A 21,263-nucleotide genomic window follows, 5' to 3' on the forward strand; every position below is an offset into this window, starting at 1 on the left:
TCATGCCGAACCGTGTGAGCACGCTTTCCCTATTTGAGTTTGACATGAACCGGCCTCGCGGTAAAAGGTTTTCCCCCTCATAGAAAATGGCAAGTACCAAGAGGAAGGCCATCAGCACTCGTTGTAACTCTGAAATTGTAACTATATACAAGGGTAGTCGCCTTCTTATGCCTTATATAATTATATTGCATTATAGTATTAGTTTACAATGATGTACAATGAGGTACAATGATGCCAGTGTTTTGTTGCCATCGGTAAGACAAATAGCAGCGCATAGCTACTACACGATGGTGATCATAACAGAGTATTTTTCTGGTAACGTGGCAACTTCATGCCAACATTTCTACAGCAGAACAGCCGTAAGGGGCCGCTGGACACATCGGACAGTAGAGGCCATCGTCAATACTCGTTGGCCTCATGTTCGTTTTGTTTGTAGCTGGTTTCGTTGCGATCATCATCATCGTCGTCGCAGAAGTCTCGCAAAACAGAAGCCTTCAGAGGGATTAGTGAGGCTCCTATTCACTTCAGTTTGTTGAGCTGTAACCTCTTATTTAGCTTCTGCTGGCATCACCGAGCCTCGTTTCGGCTTGGTCTTTGGCCTTGGCTTCTGCTGCGAACAGCAGCTATTGCGGACTACTACGGAGGTAACTATGGCTGAAGTAACTCCAGCGTAGTTGTTATGGCTAGATTGCCACATCGCTGTCAGCTACCACGGCTACTGCTACGAGAACGAACTGCCTTCGAACCGTATGAACAAAGCGCCAGCATATACTGCGGTAACGAAGCCAACTCCGGTACGCAAGCAGCAACATCTGCAACTTCCATAAAAAAGAATAATACTACGAAAATAGAGTACGATGATAATTAAGAGGAAGCACAATGTCGAGCCTACATATCGTATATATATAAAAGTCGCGAAGACCAAAAGAATTAAAGCTCATTTCTTAACGCAGTGTTGTCGATCAGATTGAGAAAGCAGGGACAAGTACACTGGTAAACAGCTTGTGTTTAACGAATGAATTTCAATAGAAAAGGTATCCTATTTGACTAATTTTTTCGTGTTCCATACCCGAACGGTATTGTTAACGCAGTGCAATCGCCAGAGCGGATTACGCCTGTTGTACAGTGGCGAAAGGCCCAACGAAAACACACGCAGGAACTGTCACAGCCTGAGACTGTTTCATTCTTCTGAGGCAAAAATGACAGAGCAGGCATAGGAAGGGAAATAGATACACTTAATAGATTGTAGTAATGTTTTTATTTAGCTCTGGCCAAAAAGTTGTCAGGGTAATGCTCTTAATTAGAAAAGTTTATGCTCTGATAATAACAACAGTACATAATAGATCTTAGCTTTTTACACCCACTATACGTGGGACCCGTTATGCGAGCACTCATCTCCGGTTGAAATGGCGAAATCAGAATAGAGACTGGTGACTTATAGTTGGCAACATCGATTGCATTACGTGACATGTCCTGCGCGCTATCCGTCACCTTTGACGTGTTTGTAACGACTGGTGGTTTGAGCGACAAGCGTTTGCTAGCCATGCAGTACTCGGTTATACTTTCGCCAAATAATTATTTTAAAACATATATACTTGTTATAGCAAACGTAGTTGCAGTATTAAGAATACCGTTGGGGTGTGAAGATCGAAAGAATGATTCTCTGTCCATTAAAATTCATTAGCTAAACGAAAGCTGTCTAGCAGTGTAGTTACAAGCAAGCACCACATCGCCAGAGATCTTCAGATATCATAGTCTCTTAACAGACACTAGAACTAGAGGCAAACAAATGGTACGAACACAGTTCGAGCTATAGGATAGCAAATTATTGCCAGCCAGCATTGACGTAGCTCTTCACGAAGCCGATGGGTCATCGTTTGTTTTCCTGCTATGCCATCCGGTAGCATACTTTAGACAGGCGCGTTTTATTTCATATTACGCAAAGAAATACCCTTACACTATACGTAACATATGGTAACGCTTCATACATGCCCTAATATACAACAAAACTTAAGAAGAATATCTTATGGAAATTGATTACAAATATACGTACGTGACTGTGTCACGTTGGTAATGTCAATATTCGCATCCATATCGCCTTTTTTACTGCTACATATTGAGCTGTTGTAAACGAATTTTGGAGAACTTTGAAATTAGATGGTTTTTGTGCTACGCGATGCTAACAAACTACGTTTGGCTGATAAATATTAATGTAAATAGACCTATGAGCTAACATTGGCTGAATTGACACTAATATAAATGGGTTTAGGAAAAAAACATTTCAACCCCAGAAATAAGCACCAGTAAAATATTACAGAATTTTCACTTAAATACCGAAAATGCGGAAGCTAAGTAAAGATGGTTCTCGTGTAAATTGATCCGAAGCAGTTGGTAAAAGTACATTTTAGGTACAACTTGAGCAATTTTAATTAAAAAAATTTGCTTGGAGAGCACCACCGCCTTAGGTGAGACGTATACCATTTCCACCGCCAGCCGGAGAGGAAATAGGCAACAGGATAGCGTCATCCTAGAAGGAAATTAAGCTGGGTGGTAGAGTCGCGGCATAGGTTCGGGCCTAAGGTGATGCTGCCGTCATTTTAGGCTACTGCCTGCAATGGACGTCAGCAGTATCCGCTAATATACGATACTCTCTGAGAATGAAACAATGAATGCAGTCCGCTATCTCGAGTTCCTCAAGAACTCATAGACCGTTCACATAGCAATCGAAAGCATTCAGTCTGGTTACTTGATAACAACGCCAGACCTTATCGCCATGTCTCCTATCGCCATCGTTTGCTGAACTGAGCAAAAAATGTCCAACGTTGGCTGCTTATTCTCTCGATCTATGCCCGTATGGTGACGAGGCTTTGCATGCGCTAAAGATAGCAGCTGGTGGGCAAGTATATCCGACTGTCGATTTATTCCGAGAAGCCATAGATAGAAAAATTACATATGGGAACGCAAACGGTACGTATATAGTCGGAAGCTGGACGAAGTGTGTAAAAGATGAAAGAGAGCACCTCTAGCATACATAAAAAAGCATCATTCTGGCCTAATCCGTTCAAAAATTATTTAATCTTAAAGTCCGCCAGACAAACCGGTAAGAACTGCTCATATTATATTTCGTTACATCTTTTGGTCTCATCGATGCTCCTTGTAGCTGGCCGTCCTATAAAAGCGAGCAGCGGCCGCTAGTGTTGCTGATAGGCGTACAAAGTTCGTTCGTTCGTTACGTTCATCGCAGTGACGGAGTCGTTTTCCCCGTCAGCAGCACGACAACTTCCCCGACTTCATTTCGTCTCCATCTTCTTCTTTGGTAGTTCGGGTATTCGTTGCTTTTATAGGGAATAAGCGAGAGGGAGGCCGAAGCTTAGGGCTTAGATGTAGCTGTCGGTGGTCGTTGGATTGACTTTGTCCCCGTTTCATTTGATGGAGGGCAGGGCGGCCTCATCATTCTGTGCTACCAGATATACCACCATGTCGGTGTGCTTGCTAACGGCGAACATGTATTGCCATATCTCGTTTTCAAAATATCTGTTTATTTGAAAGTGAAAAAGAAAGGGAATCATGTATATATGTATATATATATATATATATATATAGTGTTAACGGAATTATACTAACATGTACGACAATAGTGCTACTCATTTGAAAAGATAAGGACAGAGGTTCTATCTTACATATCAGCTAATCTACTATCATGAACTTTGGTTGGCTCTTATTTGTTAGGGATAAAATGACCTTAACTGCGACATGTATCGGCAAAAGGCCTTTTAGGTGACTAAACCAGTATTCTTTCTTACGTCAGAAACCAGCACAAATACGAACCTACGGCATGCAATACGTATCTCTAGCTGTATTTATGTTAATCATGCATATGATATAAAAACCGAGTACAACCGTTGCACACTTTCTGAAACAGCACAGGCAAGTACATACACATGCACACCCCGGCACCGAGGGAGGGAGGGGGGGGTCAACTTGACTCTTCAACATCTCTCAGCTGAACTAAAAAGAAAGCAGGAGTTACAAAAAGGCCGAAAAAAAACATGAAAAAAGAAGGGTGAAGTCAGATCACGAAACCCGCAGCTGACTGCCGCCAACGAAGCAACAGACGACAACGGCATCGGCCAACGTAAGCCTGATTTGCCACGACCTCTAGCGGAGACGCCGAATAACTTTTCGAGCGGCTTGACGGCAATACAGTCAGTGGCAGCGCCGATGCAGAAGGCGTCGCTAGCGTTGCGCGGCGTCGCTGTGGCTGCGCGTCAACTTCCGATCGAGCTACTGATCGACTAGCAAGCATTCGCATACGTAATGAGCGATTCGAAACGAAAAATGAGCAAACTCTTGTGATCTTCACGCCATCTATTGCAGACAGAAGGAAACTCTTTTGCAGCAGTTATCCCTAGGGGATAGTCGGTTGTATTGTCAAATCCGGGATACGCCAAAGTCAGGGCAATAGTAAAATGGTAAATGCTCATAGACGAACGAACTTGAGCAAAGAATGAAGCAGGGAGAAATCGGCTAGAAGAAACTACACCACAGATATGTGGTGTCGTTTTGAGTGAGTAGCTTACGTGAAATGTGCTGAGCAACGAAAAACACGAACGTAAGCAGCTGCCGTAAGCTGGAGTGGGTTATGGAAATTACGATAAAATACGTTGCCGATGTGGAACGAGCTCTTAAACTATTTGACGCATAACATACGTAGCATGATTGTTACACAGACAGCTGATTTAACCACCTAGGAATGATAAATGACAGAAACGGACAATAGCTATTAAATAATTCGGACTAGACTTTTATTTTTGTAATTCGACTAGGACTAGTAACTCTAACGATTATGCCGCGATAAAAGCAAACATATTATGGCCAAGCGCTACGTGAGTAATCGAGTGAGGAACCTTTTCAATTGCTTGACAACGACAGAACTGACTGATGCCCAGCTATGAAGCCCCCGATTCGCAAATGATTTCGATGTGCACGGCAATGGCTTGCAGTATGTTCGACGATTATTTGGTTTTATCTAATTTTTCTATTTGAATCTTCAGTTTTTGGCGACGCCGTTAAGCTTCTAGTGATATCAACTGTGATGAAACGTTTGAGCGAATATATTATATAGAGCGATATAGTAATACTATATATGCCACGATGCGGCTCGCGTGTCGGTTACTCTTGTTACTTAGCTTACCGGGTTCAGCGACAGATAATTAGAACATTGGCGTTTCTATTGGGAAACAATATGAGCGCTGTATTTGTTATTGACGGTTGTTTCGAGAAGGAGAAACGCCATATCCGAAAAATATACCGAGAGCGTGATGGAGCAAATAGTTTCTGTTACGTTACGTCACGTTACATTTCTAGAGACCAGCCAAAGCTGGCGTTCATTACCGCACCGATATCGGCCGTGGTGAATCAACGCACCAGGATTGAATGCAGGTCAGGTTGTCTTCTTGCACAAATCTTCTCGAAGTCGTGTGCCGATACATTTGCGTGATATATTATTTGTGACATGTGGTCTGCGCATAAAAAAATACTGACAAACTTCCAAGTTGTTGTTATGTTAGGTAAGTTATAGCTTTGCAATAGAATACATAGATTTATTTTGAGCTATTGTTACCGACAAAATACGAGGCCTATATCTCAGAACCGAGGAAATTTTATGGGGCAGTGTTTTCGGCGTATCAACGTTTAGCTTCGGTTGAGGCCGGATGTGAGTGGACCAAATATTCGATCTTCCCATCATAGCGGAGTTCGAACCTGGATTGTCTATTTCAAGCAGTCTAGAGAATCCCGCCTCTTCATCAGCCGCTCTTTTCAGCCTCATCTTCCGTTTTCACGCTTCATCATTTTGTGCACTTATTTAGCTGACCGTCAGATTATCCGTCCGTTTGCTTTCACCGCAGGTTTCACAGCTTCGTTACGCCTGTCAGCACCTAACCCACCCCTAAGCCCAACTTTAGTCCAGTTTTAGCTGATACACTCAATAGGTCAATCGCCCACGTTGACAACAAGCAGGGTGCCACCGTCAAACTTAACACGCATAACAATAGCGGGCTATCGGAACAGAATAGGAAGCGTTTGATAATTCAAAAGGGCCCCATATCTTCAACTCAATTGAAGGTTGGACTTTAAAAAGAAAAATATCTTTGGTTCCCTCTGAGTGCACAAATCGCTTTCAGGCGATACGGTATGATCTAGTGTGCCGTTTTAACTCAGCATAACGAAGAGACTCATAGGCGATTGTCTGTGTTGAAATAAGGAGTTCCGAGATCTTTTCAAGCGAGTATCGTTGTCTGCGATTTCCAGACAGAGGCAGCCTTTGCGCTGTTGACAAGCCCGTCTTTTCTGCATGGTTTTTATCTATTGATGTCGGTAGGATGAGGCTGGTACTTACTAGGCGGCTGATGGACGTCTAGGCGATAATAGCCTAAAAAAAGTGTTGGCAGTCTTTAAACTACCGCGAAAATGGCGTCAGTGATCTAAAAATTTTCAAAGTTACTATGTTACGTGCATCTTATATAATAGGGTTGTTAATTGAACTTTTTTTAATTAACTTTATTGACAGATCTGCAAGTACAACAGCGTTTGTATACACGTTGCCCCGTGAGATTAGAATCTTGAACCTAAAGGTCCCGTGTCTTTAAAGTTGCCCCGACGCCGTCTTAACGAACGAAGTGATTGATATTATTTGTGTTGTCCGTATATGATACGGCTTTGCTTTTTGCTACAGTCCAGTTTAACTTGCTGAACCTGCACATTTAGGGCGCGTTTTCGAGACACAAATACCTTATATAAGGCCAACCTATATATAATTTCCTTCGTATAGATAATACGCAGATATATTTATGGTATCTGCGTTGTAGAAAATAGCCTTGAAGCAAAGCTCATGTTGGATGAACTCATTATCCACTTTGGCGAACGGGTGGCCGACGCTAGGGGACAGATTCGACCGTTGGTCACAGGACCTAGGATAGAATTGTGGATAATGAGAGGCTCTGATTTCAACCGATTTGAAGCGATTTTTGAAGGTAAATGTCATCATACGTATCTCTCTTGTTTAGAGCCAGTCTCGGTATTGCAGTGAAAGGCTCTGATGGTAATGCTGTGAAGGAACATTAGACCATTAGAGCTCTCAACAGATAGAAAGAACCGATTGGAATATAATCTTTGATGTGAAAAGCAGATATGACTTCCGGAGATGATCGCTCATCATATCTAAGTACTACTTTCATAAGAAACAGGCGCGTACACACTTCTAATCGATTATCTTAGACTTGCTTGATCATTATTACAAATTACAAAATATATATATATACCTTAGTATGATTATACTAGCGGTTTTTTCAAAAATTTCTTATGTCGCTTGGGTGTAGTAGGTTTAGTTCAACCTATCGACACAACACAGCGACGGAGATTATTAAGATAAAAAGAAGCAATGCTGATATATGCGACACAAGAGGTTGGAAAATGTTCCTCCGAAAAACTATCGACACAAAAACTACGCTTATACGAGCATCATTAAGTGATGTAATATAATGAGCATGATAATTAAGAAAATGAAAATTCTCCTTATTGGCGACTAGCAACCAGGGACAACAAGAGCTTAATCATTGCTTCACTTGCCCGTCTTCCTTTAGTTGTACGGATGGCGAACGAATATCGCTGGCCAGTTCTAACATCATCCATGGCTGCCTTTGCCAAGAGGATGTCAATTTGCTCGCTGCCGCTTGCGTTTTCGCGCATGCTTTCATTACCTCAAGTTGAAGTCGAGCAGAGACTTCGGTGGCCGTGACGGTGGTTACGGGGGCTAATTGAAAATAAGCCGATGTCAACGGACAGAAGTAGCAGCGGTGTAAACCGCTTGTCCTTTTTGTTGTTGTTTCTGACCATTGTTGTCGTTGCTGTTCTGTCTGTTTACATAATGTGTCCTTTACCCGCTTGCTCGTTTGGTCTCGCTATTGCGCTCCTGTTTCTCTAATCAGTAACGCTGTTTGGACGCCGCCCGCTTCTTCATCGGCCTTCTTTATGATAGACGACAATCCCCAAGGGGAATGCAATTCTGACGCAATAATGAACGACCTGAATGTTAGACAAAAACAGTAACAATACCATTATTCATTGTCGGCCGCGCTTTGGGTGGGGTCCTGTTTTGGTCGGTTCACGCTAGTGCTGCTTCTCATCTGTTGATCGCAGTAAGGTTATCGTCGCCCCTGTCGTTGTTTTCGAATAATCATTTATTATTTAGCAACGTAGGGGTTGAAGTCGTAGGTATGCGGCTGCTGAGGAGCGAACAGGAGCAGCAACAGTCGGAGCTCAAAAAAGAGCTCTCCACTCGGCGGAAGTGGATCAGTTTTACTTCGTATTTGTCTGTCAGCAACGAGAGAATTTACGTCGACTTTTTCGACTTCTTCTTGCTATCTTTTCTTCCATTTTGTTGTTATCATTGTCCTGCTTCCGCAATTGCCTGCGCCGCTGTTGTATGGGACATTTGTTGTTGATTAATACTTTTCATAGAACGGGACGACGCTACAACCATCCATCATATTTTCGCGTGTGTTTGTATACACATCGCATACATTTTATGTGTATTGTCTGATTATATCGGTATGTGACTTGGTACGTGTTGCTTGTTCTTAGTATGATGCCTTTTGGCGGATTCTGCCACCAACACCGCCTTATTCCAGCCCCGTGTCGATTTCTTCCGTTCAGAAAGCTGTCAGAGATCTTCTACTGATGGATGTGTTTAAGTACAATAGCTATATACGTACGTAAAGAGCTGTACGGAATAGGCGGGTTGGGTGAGCAAAAGTGCGACGCGAAAAGGTTCTGCTGTGTCCTAAAGAGGCTCAACATTGTTTTAGCTTTATGTAGGACTACTCTGTTGTAACTTTTGCTGGGTTGTGACGAGGCAATGAATAATAAATGATCAAACGTAAATGCAGTGCAGTTCTTCACCATTCAACATAATTCTGTGTAGTGAATAAGACTTTCATTTGCTACCGTTCGAGCAGAACATTGACATATTTGCGGCTTACATGTGTGACGCATGATATTGCTGTATCAGATGGCCAAGACTGTTAAACAGGCAAAAGGTAATTGAATGACAGACTGATTGCGAGAGGAGGCCATGCATAGGCTCACGTTACAGGACAATTGTAGGCAAAATTGCGTTGCTAGGACATGCATAATTCAGTTTTGATGCATCACGTGCTAACAGCAAAAAGACCAACAGGCGTTGGCTTAAGGCTTTCCAGTAAATCGATTTTTCATATTGTCATCCTACGTACCATGCTCATGTTCATAGCTAGACACTAGATAAATAGTCTAAGCTTGAAATGTACAATACATTAATGAAGCAAGGTGACTATACCATTATGCAACTTGTAGGTGTTATGGCATCTAGACATTTTCCGAAGAAGCTTCCGGGATCTAGTAGGCCATGTGTGTATGGGTGAGTCTTGCATCTTCTGCGCCCTGAAGGAGCTTTTCGCACAGTTCCAATACAGCCAGGAGTCAGCGTTGCCTCCGGATGCGTTACGGAAAGCACTAGCCGAAACGTTTTTCGATCAACGTCGGTTTCAACTGGGATTTATGGACGATGCTGCTGAATGCTTCGTGAGTAGCCTAAATTATATGATGAATGCCAATAATATATCTCTGTAGTTGTTTGTCTATATCCTGTACGCATTAAATAACGCTTATCGTATTACCCAATAAACAAAGTTGTCACTGTTCGAAACGGAGAAGTGAGCCACTTTAGAATTTGCTGCTCTTCAATAACTCGATAGGAATTTGTTCCTGAACATAGCCTGATGCCTTCAGGCATACGCGTGTCCGAAATTGTATTGTGAACTACCTGAAGTTAATAAGCGTGTCAGAAAAATCTAACATCTGTTTGTATTTTCAGGAAAACATGCTTCTCCGAATTCACTACCACCTAGCAAGTCACGATTTGGAAGAAATGTGCTCGGTGGCACACTGTATTCCACATCAGAAATTTGCCATGACTTTAGTCGAACAAACCATTTGTCATATGTGCGGTGCTACGTCAGAGCCTCTGCCATTTACTCAAATGGTTCATTACGTATCGGCATCAGCTCTATGCACTCAGGCAGGAAAGGAAAAACCCGTCTCTTTCGGGGAGCTGTTGTACAAGGCTGGAGGCATGGGTGACATACGCGACTGTCCGGTACGTGTTCAAAACATCTGGTCACTTCAACTGTGCTCATTGTTATACCTTTATTATGCCACAGTCATATGTATATTATGCCTCTCATTTTCTGCCATCATTACACTAAAGCATACGTATACATATTTGCACTTTTTGCCAAATTTTCAGAGCTCCTGTGGAGCTAAAATTCAGATTTGTCGTACGCTAATGAACAAGCCAGACATCGTTTCGTTAGGCCTCGTATGGGACTCAGAGCGGCCAACGGTAGACCATATTGTCAATGTCCTCGATACAATCGGCACGTCTTTACGGATGCACGAGATGTTCCACACCGTTGTTGATCAGATATGGGCTCGCGCGACGACTCATAACCTCGTCGGAATTGTTACTTATTATGGCAAGCATTACTCGACCTTCTTTTTCCATACGAAACTTCGTGTGTGGATCTACTTCGATGACGCAACCGTTCGAGAGGTGAGCACTCCTTCATATGCCAATATTCCATAGAATTGTTTACTGTTTAGTGCTGTACACTCGCTTGAAATGTAAGTCTTGACTTTTATTCACTATTTTTCAGATCGGTCCACAATGGCAACAAGTTGTCGAAAAATGCCGAAAAGGACACTTTCAGCCTTTACTTTTGCTATATGCCAATCCCAATGGCACACCAGTGCAAACAGCTAGCGCACCGAAGGCTGTTCTCCTTTGTTCCAACGCCGGACTCAAGAATCCATCGGAGTTGAACAAATTCATATTAGCCAACAGCGAAATACCTTCAGATATGTCACATTACGCCAATGCGCAACAATGGATTCAAAATAATTGGCATAAAACAGGCGAGGTGCCGCCAAATGTCACAATGAAAGATTTCCGTCCCAGAACATTTTCCGATAGCAGCGTAGTTGAAGCCGGCCTTAAACCGAGCCAAGGTAAGGCGTACGATGACGAGTTCCTCAACGACGAGTACATCAATCGACAGATTGTCGAGAGTGTCCTTTCGAAACAGCGGATGCACCAGCGTCATCAAAGACTGGCCATTGTAAACGCCGCCCACAATCCACAACAGCTGCAGCAAGGCGGAGTACGGACCAGCTCGAGTTCTCTTGAGTCCTTCGAAAACTCTCTTAGAGAGAAGATGCTTGAACAGCTCCAAGAGGGCCGGCGGCGTGACAGCGGCAACTGGTCCGGTGAGCGAAATTCAAGTTCTAGTTCGAGCTCGACGTCACTCGACAATCCGTATGCTCTACCAAACATCAAACGTTTCCAAAAGCCTCTGGTACCATGTCCACCAGAGTACGCCAATAGTATGGCGGCAGCACTTGATAAAGGCTATGATTCGTACTCGATTAGTAGCACCGACTCGTACTCCGGGCCACCTGGTTCGCCCCACAAGCCACTGGGCGGCATCCAAGAGGAATGTTTGGTTCATGTTGATGTTGCTAAAATGACACATGTATCAAAGGCCGTTATTCAACGAGCTCTGCAGGACCCATTTATTGAAGAAGTTCTCGCCCAGCGTGGTCCTATGGAGTATGAAAGGCTGTGGGCTCAAAGCGATTGGCTTATTAGGCGATCTTACGAGAAGGAGCAAACGGGCGACTTAGAGGTGGCAGCGTTTTTAAGCGATTGCGCCGCCGCTAAAGCTCGTGTGTCAATGGAAGCGCCATACAGCAATGGTCAGACGCTGATCGCAGCTAAGATGAAGCATTCGTCGTGTGTAATGAGATCGAACATGATCTATAAACGAGTGAAGGAGATTGAGATGGAGAACAAGAAGCGTCATCGAGAGCTGGAGACTATTCACAGTCGGCAAGGCTCACGCGATAGTCGCCGCAGCGGCAATCACAGTCGGCAAAATAGCCGAGAACTACTCCCACCTCCGCCCGATTCCATGTTGTCGGACCCAATGGAGTCCTCGGTGGCCGTCTATGCGACCTTGCCGAAAAAATCGGCCCGCAAGAAACTGCTCCAGGACGAAGTGGGCAGTTCGGCTGATGTCGCTCCTCGGGTTCCACCAAAGAATTTCAGTGTTAAAGAGTTCCTTGAAGCGGAAGGCGAACAGGAACGGAAGACAATGTCGCTCATGAGAAGTAACAGTAATCCGACTGGGTCAATAAAAAGTGGTGACGAGGCTGGGGAAGCAGTCTCTGCAAAGGATTCGAAGAAGGTTCACAAAATTAAACGAAAATTAATGGGAGGCTTTTTGCGACGGAAAAATCGTTCATTGCCTGATCTCCGCGACGCAGAAGACTCAGGAGCCGTGTCCGCACCCGAGGATTGTGGGTCCTCCAAAACTGAAAAGGCGAAAGCCGCTCAGATCTCGCCGCTTCGAGGCTTCCATCAGACAAATAGAACGAACCGGCCTCAGCTTGTCAAAGTTACGTGCCCCACTGTCGCGCTTGCCGAGGTTACTGGTAAAACTGCGCCCCTTCCAGAGTTGCCCAAACCGGAATCTAGAAGTGAGGTTGACCTTTATGAGGATCCGGAATATGCAACACCGACAATTTCTAACGAGAAGCCAATCCGAGTCGAGGATGAGCGTTCGGAGGAGATACGGGAGACATTCCTTGGAGAACTTCAGAGGAAAAGAGCACAACTGCACGAAAAACGCCTCCAAGCAGCGAACAAAGCGAAGAATGACACAAAGGTAAGCAAGCGATTTTATTTTCCATACTCATGACGGTAAACATGCTTGAAGACTGCAACTATGCTGCGCTCTAAGCTGTGCAGTGTCTCATTTTATTTTATTTATTATCTTACTATAAAGAAGTGTTTGTGCTCATTGCAGACCTCATCGCACGCTTTGGCGCAGACACCAATACAAACACCCATCCCTCCTCAAACGAAAGAACCGTTAGATAATAACAACAACATGAAGTCGGTTAAGAATCTAGCCACAAAGTTCGAGAAGATCCTTCGAATGCCAGCCCCCAAAAGCTCATGTGATGAAGTAGATGGAAAAGCAACTGAAGAACCTCGAATTCCTCCGATCGGACAGCCTGTACCCGTAGCCATACCCCCCCCGCCTCTGCCGGCTCAACCTCCATTCACACGTTCGAGTTCTATTCGATCGACCTCCTCAACCGGCAGCACGGGATCGGATGGTATGCGTAGACCTCCACGTCCCCCGGACTATGAAACAGCTTTGCAGCGCCGAGAGCTAATGAAGAAGCAGCGCGCATCCATTTCATCAAGTATTGATGAAGAACTCTCAAACCTTCCGCCTCCACCGAACGAAATTCTCGCCACACCTCCCCTGGTTCGCGCACAACTAGCTTCAAGTTCTAGCATATCGTCGACTTCATCAATAAAAGAAACTGAAAAGGTCGTTTCCAAGTCGTTGATACCGCCCCCGCATCCGGCACAGGCTATTATCGCTACACACGCTGTGGAACCGGTAGAAGAACCTGACCACACGATAAAACATGAGGTGTTGCCAAAGTCACGTACCCTATCCAGCAGTAGTACAAGCAGCATCAAGAAAAAGAGTGTCACCTTCAGCGATCAGGTGGAGTTGGTGTCGTGCGCCGAGGAGATTGTCGAAGACTTTGTTCCCAATCCCCTACTTGAACGGGTCCTCAAGCAGCATCAAGAGAAGGTTCAGGAACAGCTTAACTCATCAATGGAAAGCATCGGCAGTAGTTCGGATAGCGCGGCGTTGGTTGCTGCAACCGCCGTTAACAGTTCCTCGACAGAATTTACGTGCAATCTTTGCCATGCCAAATCAGTACCAGCCAATATCACCTACTGCCCGGACTGCGCGTTTTACATGTCTCGCTTCCAAAAAGCTGACTAACTGAATCTATTATCATTAACGCACAATACGGATTGGTCAGTTCAATTGCCCAATCCAATCACTGATAGATATATATACGTATTCTTATTTAGACGGTCTTTATATCTGTAGACATCGATGACCGGCGTGCCGATTGTTTGCAGAAGAGGTGTAGTGTTCGTATTATGTATCCCGTCAATCAGTACATATTTATTGTGTGTCAACGCGCATTTCGTGTATCCACATATGAAACATATGCTGTGTATGCCTCTCTTCGCGTTGTGCCATAATGCTTCCATTTTGCTATCGTATTATACAGTGAAAATCTATTAGCATTTTGCCCTCTTTTTTTTTCTTACTCGAATTGTAAAAACAGCCTTTTCACAGTAATACTTTCTCGTTCGGAAACATGTGCTACTTTTCCTTCTGGAAAAGCTGCACCATGAGCTCTAACCACATAATTCACTCAAGTACCCGTTAACGATCAGTGATACAGAACAGGGCGTCGCCAGGGAGCACTAATTGAATTTCTGCTACGGAGCTCAATAAGGAATCCTGCGATGCGCATCACCGGGGTCTCTTTTGACTTGTTTCGACGATTGTGAAACATAGATACTCTACGAGAGTAGTCGAATAGCTGCACATGTAATTAATGGGTTATAGGCTTGTGAGTGGCTGGAAGACAGCAGCTTGCGGCTAGCTGAATCCGTTCGTCGTTGGCTAAAACGACGGACTGGCATTCGTCTGTCCAGCATGTATTTCGACATCGGTCCTGTGAGGCGCTCAAAAGGCAGACATTTTCTTTACTTCATCTAATGGCTCTGAGGTGAGAATTTTCGATTTAGCTAAATTTGCTGAGGTCACACCCCGTCTCACCTATGCCATTTCAGTCACGTCAAGCGCTCCTTTAATGTACCTAAGTAACCTACAGTATTTTTCTACTTCCGAGCCAGTGTGCATTTATCTAGCTCTGTAACCCACGGCTAAATGTATGCGTGCTATTTTGCAACCATATATATATATATTGTTTATGGATTAGTGCAGCAATCGGCCCGGCATAAATACCAATAATAGTATTAAATAAATTAGTTCGTGTTGGTATAATTCAAATAAGAAAGAAGCAATTACGTTTACGCAAGTGCCAAACACTCTGGATCCGCGAACGGCAACTAAAAAAAAAAACAATTTGACGTTTGCGATAATAAAAAAACGACGATAAATAATGGTGCGATGTAAAGATATGTACATATGAAACAACACTGTACATCTCAACAGCCACCAACAAACGAATGTACAAATCAGCTATCCTAATAATAATAATGCTTAATGTACAAATTGTATTCTAAATATTATATATTGCGCAGAGGACGTACGAGCGCTGTAAGCAAAACAGATAATAAGAGAAAAAAAAGTATGGAAATATTCGAATAAAAATTAAAATATTAAACATACAATTGTGCGATAACCCTCATTTACGGCTAAAAAAAAGTACTAATCACAGTTAAAATTATTATTAAACCTTCTATCGTTGTTCATCAAGCGTAAACGGAAGCTTCTTCGTCTGAAATACCATTGTTGTATTGTTGAACGAATGTACCTTTGTTACTAAAGGCAAGGACGATATGACCACGCGTACATTCAATTTTCCAAAGGGGCAATAATAGTGAGAACAAGACATTGACGTCTCAAGCTGTGTTAAGTACGCCCACCTGCCATAGGGGCCAAAAAGCTACTAATTCTGTTTTTAGATACGTCCTGCAAAATGACAGGTAAGTATCAACTCAGACGTCTTAAGCGCCGAAGGCAAGACTGAGCTCAAAATTTTCGGGGCAGCGAGCTTGAACAAAATCGGTTATCTCAGACAATGAAAGCCCTCGTCGGCCTGATTGCGTCCATGGGTGTTCGATCGAACAGTAAAATTGTTTTTTGCGCCACACTAACTTATTTACGGCTGCTCGTGGACAGCAGCATTCGATTCTATTATACCTAGATGATTTGAGCGTTTTTCTCCCAAAGTTAAGGCCCTTCGGCGAAACATCCTTTGACGATTTCCGTATCAACGCAGGAACGGACCGCAATTTGTGGTGCGATGATTTTCTGTCTGTCAAAGGTTAACTGTCGCAATACAGGCCGAAGAGCACCAGCGCAACCAAATAAGAGAGTTTCTCCAAGAGGCAAATCACTTTTGGCATGACCTATCCACACTTTGATATCCGGAATCAGCGTTGATCGGCAGGCATCACCCCGAACTATGTGTTACCAGATAATCGTGGTGAGCTTTCGTAGCGAACGCTAGAACATGTAACTACTACTTGCCAGCGTTCCTTCGTTGATTTGGTTCAAATGCGGGCCAGGAAAGGCAATGCAAAACGGAAAGGGCGGGAGCTAGGACCCACGACGTGGTCTTCTGTGCTCGTCGCAGGAGGCAAAGCTTCACTTACAATGTCGTGATAGGCCTCGATAATGTTCATGTAAACTGCCGGTAAGATTAGCGATTATGTGAAAGGCGAATTTACATTAGAAGTATTTAAATGGACCGCACACAATGTTGTTAGGTGAGTAAACTCCTCTGCAGAGATATATCATTCTTCTCTGTTTTCATTTGTGACTCAGAGTAAACTTCAAGCTTCTTATAGAGACAGAAGAACCGAGTCAGATGAATTCAGACACGCGACACGATCTTTTGTTGCTGCTGCTGCTGTTTCTGTTATTCGGTTATGCCAGCCCTGTCGATCAAGCTCAATCTACCAAGACGTCCAGGTGAGTCCGCCGTCGTAACTGACCAGCGCCGATTAATACCACCTTCCACCGCCGAAGACATTCTTGGCAAAGAATTGGAAATAGATAGATAATGCTAGCCGCAACCGACGTGCTGCACGCTGATGCCGCCCGGCCTTCCTGTGCGCGGTGTCGGTACGCCCCGTGATAAATCGCGTTGTCGAACACTGCACGCCGCTATTTAATACACTGCTACAACATTTGGCTGAACTGGATGTTGTTACCTACTGCAATTATATCAGCACAGATGAGTAAATTCAACAAATATCGAACATAACAATTTATCTCTCAATGTGCGCTGACATCATTAAAAAAAAAAGATCCGGTATTTCTCTGTACAAGCTCTATTTCAAATTGGTTCACAACAGAGCTTACATACTGCATATATAACAGAACAATATGTTATGAAACGTTAAACATTACAAGGCTAAAAAGCGCCGTATTCCGACCATGGCGATAGAACTGTTGAGCGAACTACTATATATAGTACGAAACGTAATACGGAATTAAAAATGTTATCTTAGGGTAAATGTATTGAATAGCAAATGTGAAATTTCTTTTTCCAATATCTAGCTACACGGCACGTACTGTCGAACGATGCGTAATGCGCCGTGTTTCATTAACACGTTATTTGTGCGCTAGTATTTCTGATCCGAGAGGTAATATAATTAGCTTACAAATCAACGAAATGCTTCCTCGGCTAAACTCATGAGCAAAGTTATTTAGCTTCTTTGTATTCATTTGTAGTAGGTACAAAAGGCATTCAGCAATGAAGGAAACCGCGTACCGTGTGTGTTAATTTGATTACTGAACCAGATGGATCAATTCAGGCTGTCAACGTAAAACGCAGCATAGGCCATTACAAATACTCCGGAACAACAACAAGCAGATGCCTCATACCAAAGCAAACGCGCCCCAAGCGAAATCTGTGATATATCGATCATTCACTAACCCGTCCATCCCAAATAATCATTTGAAAATTAGTCGCAGCGTCATCGATGTTATAATACAAAAAGAGCCCCATCTGTTTCATCTGAATTCAGGTCTGCTGAAAGCTATGGTTTATTTAAAGATGGGCTACTCGCAGCCCGGGGTAATTGAGTTTTTTTTTCTTTAATAACAATCGGTCAGATTAATTTATTTCGCTCGTAGTCGTCGAGTACTTTATATAGTAAAGGGCAGCAGCACAGTGTTCTAATATCAGAACGAGCATATAGAACCATTCAAAACGCTTTGTGCCATATGGAACCTCAAATTATCTGAAAATTCACCCGGTTAAACATTAACGGAAATCGTGTGTAGCAATGACAAGTTTGTGAGGCAAAAAAACATTTTCCAGAAAAAAACATTCGTATCGAAATCCTAACGATTTGAGTTGTAGAGGTATTACGAGCTTTTTTTAACATAAATGTACATTTATTTATGCGGAGCCTTATCAATCTGGTTAATATAATTAAGAATAGTATACTAAAGAGCAACTATACCACCTTGCGGATAATCTGTGCTAACGGATCTCGATGATGGAGTGCTCAAGCGAGTTGACGCACAATATCTCATCATTCGTTTACCACATCATGTCTTAGCATTCGTTTTGTTTGTCAAGGGCATATCGAAAAGCCATCAGTGGTTAGATGGAAGGTTGCCACCGTTATCTGGTTTGCGGAAGCTCAACTTGTATCTGAAGCACATTCTCCATGCTTAGTTATCCGTAAGTACGGGATGCAGCAGATATAGTATAGTCAAGAACCATATGTAAGCGACTTTTATATTCAGGACCATGCTCGGAAGTCGTGTATCTGGATGTTAAAAAGACGGGCCCGAACTGCCGCTTTTGATTGACTACGCAGAGGAGAACTATGGAATAGCTCCATCAAGGCAGTAGTCGTGACAGAGCACGGATTTTCGCTGTTATCAAGACAGCATTATGTGCAAGGTACATAAGGGGTGCTACCTGAATTACTAGTTATTCAAAACAGTTGAGAAGTATAACTAAAGATGTTAAAAATTGATGGGCTTCTATTTTGATTGGTGCATTACGCGGCTCGGAATGTACGAATAAATTAGACAAACGCCGAGGTAAGGGCTTCTAGCCATCTGAGAAAACCTCAATTCGAATTCGGACAAAGCAGAACCTAAAATTGCCTCGGTCTATTGTTAAGCAATTTCTCAAATACGTAGGCCACAGTCAACGTTAACACATATAACGACAGACATAAACATCTATGCAGGGCATTTCTGAGTAGAATAAGTGATACAGGTTTTGCAAGATCAAAGTCTATATAACATTTCTTAGAGCTTAGAAAAGTGTATTATTAATATTCTTTTTTTTTTTTTTAAATTCTTCTACTAAGACAAACTATTCTACTAAGAAGTTGCGCAAGTCAAGCAAAAGTTAATTTGTCAAGACAACTCCAACAATCTACCGAAGCTGAAGTGTGCCCTACAAATACCCATGTTTGTCAACTATCTGATATTGTCTCATCTTACCTTTCCATGTTGGAAATTGTTTGTATTGTAGAACACGATATTATTGTGGCCAGAGCAGTTATTGGTAAAATTAGACTAGTTTGAATTACGCCAGTATGTGGGGCATGTGGTAGAATGTCTTTTTGGAATGTAATAAGAATCAAATATAGGGGCATTCCTATTTTCGTCATCTGCTACTGGCGGGCGTGATTATTGCGTTAAAGTCTTTCTTTCTTTCTTTCTAAAATTGGTATGGATGCTAAGGTTTCTGTATTGCTAGGACAGAGGACTCTGTCAACTGCTACTCTCAGCTAGTGGATTTAAACGAGAAAAGTAATTTTGGGCTTCAAAGAGGGAGAAAATTGTCAACGGAGGAGCCCTCGTTGGAATCCTATTCACCAGAAACGACAAGGGAAAAGAAGCTGCCGAAATAATTGAATACTACTATGCAGCTTAAAGCAACTGATCTATTGGATTGAACACTAAATGGCCTCTCCATTGTCGTGGAGTTGTCTCGATTCAACGCCGTTCTACTCAGTATTAATGCTCCGAATGCAGCTACTGTTTCCTGCGAGTCAGATCCTCAAAGTAGCAAAGATGGTGATCAGGCCTGTGGAGCTTTAATAGGAATCAGCATGAAAACGATGTCCATGCGCATGACGCCACTAGCGGATATGAGAAAGTGGTTCATGTCCAACTGTTCAAGGCAATGACGCGAGCGGACCAACGAGCACGACCGTTCGTGGAAGTAGACGCGGGTCATACAAAGGAAACACAGTGAATAAAACTATTACAAATGTACAATCATGTAAATGAAATCTGGTTATGCTTATAGCATCGAATTAAATGGCGTCCTTTGCTTTTCTTCGGATCTGTACCGAGATTGAAGAAAACGTGAACGATCGCGTTCCTGCGCCTACCGGGGCAAAATCCGTACTGGCATTCGGATGAATTTGCTAACAGAATTGAAGGATAGGCAAAGAATGTAGAGATTTGAGATAGTAGCAACGGAAAGTTGCTTCGAAACGGCCTGCCCTTTTTGGGATAGAGTCTAAAGGGTAAAGGCACAATGGTTTATTAAAAACGAAGTAGCTGAATGCAATACAGTGTGATGATTCAAAAAATAGGTGTATAGAGAATATGAATATTTTTTTCCAAGGATAAAAGCTAAAATATATCAACAATTATTTTCAGTAACCTTAGAATTATGTAATAACATGTCTCCAGGATGGGATTTATGAGTCTGCCAATTGTAAAGGCATAAGTGGTACCCTCTGCATCAATAAAGGTCGCTTCGAAATTTATTTACGTATGCCAGGACATACCATACATAGATAAAGATGCAGTGAATGACATGCGCCGTTGATTTTCATTCTTACGCATCTTGTACTAGAACTGTAGATAATAGAGTCTGAGATAAGGGCTAGTGCAAGAATAATTAATGCAGTCCATCCGTCGCCAGATAAAAACGTAGGAATAAAAAAGCTATCAAAGGAACTGTGGTCGCTCAGTTGAATCGTTGAGGCGGAATTGTGGTTTCGCTGGTAATATAAATGCCAAAAACTAAATACATAGAAATATTGCATACACAAGAAACCGTAAAGGCTGATTAGAGATATATATAAAAACGAAGATGACGGTACTATTACGTTCAGCCGAAAATATACCCAAAGATATATACGAAGCCTCGGTTGAACATCGTAAAATGGATGATTAACTTGCAGGCAAATCTCAGCTAGCGACTGAAGAAGCCGCTACATTTCTGGATCATGTTATCAAGAAACTTAGCTTACTCATTGGACCGTGATAAACCTTAAAGCGAAAGCCATCGAGGAAAATCATCGGTGAGCTGTTAAACATCACCAGCGAATCAGGCATCGGCAGAAATGATTTCAATGGTGGCATATTATCAGGGCTAGGCAACAAAGCTGACTATACTGCCGCGTCTTCGTGCCAGCAGTTACGTCTCTGATTTGTGACAGCGAGATACAAATGCTCGGAGTGAGTTTCCTAATTCTGTTTGTGATTTACATCACAAATACAAAGGAACTAATATTCTACGACTCT

At 42.9% G+C, this 21,263-nt stretch overlaps 1 protein-coding gene across 2 annotated transcripts in view; it reads left to right on the forward strand.

Annotated features, from left to right (window-relative positions):
* The window catches only part of ec (ubiquitin specific peptidase echinus), an 86,580-nt gene extending 71,174 nt beyond the window's left edge, over positions 1 to 15,406 (forward strand). For both annotated transcript variants that reach the window (XM_022846916.2, XM_022846915.2), the window contains 5 exons: positions 9,394 to 9,621; positions 9,914 to 10,195; positions 10,346 to 10,651; positions 10,755 to 12,824; positions 12,966 to 15,406. In XM_022846916.2, coding sequence (XP_022702651.1) covers positions 9,394 to 9,621; positions 9,914 to 10,195; positions 10,346 to 10,651; positions 10,755 to 12,824; positions 12,966 to 13,973 — 3,894 coding nt within the window. In that variant the 3' untranslated portion in view covers positions 13,974 to 15,406. The remainder of the gene's footprint in view (positions 1 to 9,393; positions 9,622 to 9,913; positions 10,196 to 10,345; positions 10,652 to 10,754; positions 12,825 to 12,965) is intronic.
* Positions 15,407 to 21,263: the final 5,857 nt, after the last annotated feature.

The sequence above is a fragment of the Varroa jacobsoni genome, unplaced genomic scaffold, assembly GCF_002532875.2.
Source record: "Varroa jacobsoni isolate VJ856 unplaced genomic scaffold, vjacob_1.0 scaffold_1262, whole genome shotgun sequence".
NCBI lineage: Eukaryota > Metazoa > Arthropoda > Arachnida > Mesostigmata > Varroidae > Varroa > Varroa jacobsoni.